This window comes from Rhodamnia argentea, chromosome 3, assembly GCF_020921035.1.
Source record: "Rhodamnia argentea isolate NSW1041297 chromosome 3, ASM2092103v1, whole genome shotgun sequence".
Classification (NCBI taxonomy): domain Eukaryota; kingdom Viridiplantae; phylum Streptophyta; class Magnoliopsida; order Myrtales; family Myrtaceae; genus Rhodamnia; species Rhodamnia argentea.
In genome coordinates this window covers 31,697,283-31,700,599 of record NC_063152.1, presented here as the reverse complement: position 1 = coordinate 31,700,599, position 3,317 = coordinate 31,697,283, and the positions used below count along the sequence as shown (strand labels likewise).

Sequence of the window (3,317 nt, the reverse complement as noted above, 5' to 3'; positions counted from 1 at the left end):
CTCTTCTTCGGATTTGGTTTCTATGATTCGGCGTTCTTGAGAAGTTTTTAGGACTTTTTGGTTTAACTCATGTTGGTGAGTCTAGGACTTTGCTCTGCATTTAAATGTCCGCCGACCTCAAGGCTGGATTTTCGACGATTGGCGCGAATGAGTCGTAGAAGCACCCGATTGGTGTGGTCTTTGTTGTTTTCCTTGGTGAAGAACATAGAGGAGGAAAAAAATTATCTGTCTTGTTTTGAGTCTTTAGTTGAATTATCGAGCCCTGTTTTTTTAGAGGCCTTTTATCATCGTTCTTATGAGGCGATTTTCATTGTTGTGCTTATTTTGATTCATTCGGAAAGAAGGAAAAAAAAAGATACTTCTATGGCGGTGTATTATAAATTTAAGAGTGCAAGAGATTTCGATTCAATTCCTATGGACGATCCATTTATGTCGGTTGGTGTTTTGAAAGAAAAATTTATCCGATCGTAGCTCATTGCCTTTTGCCACATCGAAACTGCGTAATCCCCCGCCATCACCTTCGGCTCCAGCAAGTTACGGTCGATGACCTTCTCATGGATGGCCAAGTATGGCCGAAAGAAGTAGCAGTAGATGTACTGTGTGCCCTGGAAATTTCAAAAATGATTGAAGGGGGGCAAAAAGATCATGAACTCAAAAAGAAGTTCTCAAATTCTGCGTTGGATGAGACATGAAGTAGACATAAATCCTCGGTGCATACCTTTGTCCGGGGATGCCATAAATAGACGAAGAAAGCGAACTTCACTTCGCCGTACAATGGTAACCTTCAAGAAAAAGCGAGAATCAAAAGATTTCAAGGCATGGATAGCAAGAAAATCTCTTACTCTAGGTTATTGAAGTTAATTCTTCTGCTGTGTTGAATTGAAACTATACCATGATATGAATGCATCACCAAGTCTCTCGCAGACCGAAAGAAAAGCTACTAAAATCCTGCAAAAAATGATTGGAAGAGAACGTATTGAAGTCTTATTTCCAACAACATAATTGAATTGTATGAAGACCGAGAAGTATAATCCACGACCGATCCTGGCACCGAAAAAGAAGTTGTTGGGCCTCCAGTTCGTTGTTCTCGATGGTTTTAAAACAGTTGTAAGCGGGATATTTACTTGGAATTGTAAATATCACCTACTTTGATATTTGAGCGGAAAAGAGCTCTATGGAGAAGCTGAATCATAGAAACCAAATGCTAAATCAGCGGCTTAGAAACCAAATGCGGTGTATTTGAGATGTCTTTAAGGCAATGTATTTTTGGATGTTCAATATACATGTGGGTTATTTACTTGGAATTGTAGGTCTACATCATCATTGTAGGCCATGTCTTCATAGTTTTCTTGTTTTTTCCTGATGCGATAGTCTCTGCTATTGGTGGGTTAAAAGTTGGGGTGACCGCAATTGGGGCAGGCAATATAATGTTTAGTGATTAGTATTTCTTACTTATATGCTCCTCTTAAAACAAATTTTCTTTTGGTGAAAAGAAGACGTTTCATCTTTTTCTTCGTTTTGTTTTTATGTTAGTTTGTTTGAGAGAAGCATTTTAAGAATCCTCTAAGTAGTTGTTCGTTAAAATGTAAAAAATGTAAAAAATTATAACTCCCTACCTCGGACAATGTACTGGTAGAATGTACCTTAGGGGTAGGCCTTCATTTCTTTTGATATCTATAAATGACAATTGTAAAGGGAAGTTTAGCATGATAATGAATAATATATTTTTCCCCCTTTCTAAGCATTACGGCCTTTTCCCGAGATTAGATCGGGATACCTATAGCGGTGATGCTTTTAATGAGAAGTGATGCTTTTCTCGGACAGCTTATTGGTTGGAATTTGTCTCTTGTGCAAACTCATGTCGTTTATATAATTTGTACCTGACCTCGGTTTTTCATTCATGTTTGGCACTTTTCTAATGTGAAGCCCTTTTAGCGTAGAATCAAAAACTTTTTTTTTTCATAAAAGAAAAGTTAAAAAAAAATCTGAAAGGGGGACATGAAAAGGAAAAGTAAAATTCATTTTCATCAATGAGGAAAGAAGATTTGCATATATACGTTTCAAAGAAAGAAATGCTGATTGGGCGACGAAGTAATGTCCATGATAGAGTGGAGGAAAGGAAAGGACTATGAGACTCCTCATGCCTGTCCTCCTTTCAAGATGTCATTACGCGATAGTCTAAATATCTCTCACAGTAGGAGGTGGTTATTGTGTTCCTCACACAACCTTCATTAACCAACCCCGACTGTTCTAAAGCGCAAAAAAAAGCATTAAGAGCTTATAAGGCGTATGCAAACAATTCTCGACAACAAAAACATGAAAACCTGTTTGCGACTTAGAGGGAAAAACTTCAACAAGGGTAGGTTGTATTAAGAAAAAAAAAACACTAAGTCATTCTGTGCCCCGCAAAAAAAAAACACAAACAATTCTCAGCAGCAAAAACATGAAAACCTGTTTGCGACTTAGAGGGAAAAACTTCAACAAGGGTAGGTTGTATTAAAAAAAAAAAAAACACTAAGTCATTCCGTGCCCTGCAAAAAAAACACAAACAATTCTCAGCAGCAAAAACATGAAAACCTGTCTGCGACATTACCGGTCATCCTTCTGTATGAGCGTATAAGCCGTATGCAAAGAATCTTTAACAGAGAGAGGACCAAATATAAAAGGTAGTCACATTTACTTAGTAATATTCATTAAGAAGCTCTAAATCTCCAGAAACAAGGTAGCATGTACTTTTGAGTGATTACAAAGGCATAAATGCATATACTAACATCTTTTTCATGTCCTATAAGTTCAAGCTACATCTTCCACAAAACAATAATGCAAGAAGCATTTCTAATCGATGTTAACATTCCCGAAGCCACTAATCATATCTTGGAAGTTGTCATTCGCCTCCCTTGCATTATGTAGCTCCCGTACTGTCAATCGAAGCGAACCTTTTGTATGTTCCAATTCTTGTATAGTCAATCGATGTGAACATTGGCTATGTTCCAGCTCCCTTCGGGTTTGTTCCAGCTCAAATCGGGTTTGTTCCAACTCCATTTTCAGATCTCTAATTATACGGCTACAACCATTGGGACAATCATCGTCCCGATTAGACATAACAATAAACCATATAATTGTTATATCCCTAAACCATTGAAAAATTAAAGTGTCTTATTACAAGAGTAAGGAACTAACATACCTGCTTCACATGTTCATTATTGGGACGAAATCGTGTAGGTAAATGAATTGTCGTTGGCAACTCCTTCATATTGAAAAATTTCAAGTATGCCTGTTTTGCGGCTTCCCAATTGTTATATCCTTTGTAATTAGCA

The 3,317-nt window shown here is 37.4% G+C and overlaps 1 protein-coding gene across 1 annotated transcript; it reads right to left on the bottom strand.

The window, feature by feature from the left end:
• Positions 1-374: 374 nt before the first annotated feature.
• On the bottom strand, positions 375-1,334 carry LOC115746452 (HVA22-like protein i). The gene is made up of 5 exons (XM_030682214.2): positions 1,299-1,334; positions 1,040-1,143; positions 892-948; positions 719-782; positions 375-605 (listed from the first exon to the last, which is right to left on the bottom strand). Exons 1-5 carry the CDS (start codon positions 1,332-1,334, stop codon positions 375-377), a joined length of 492 nt encoding a protein of 163 aa, XP_030538074.2.
• Between the last annotated feature and the right edge of the window lie 1,983 nt (positions 1,335-3,317).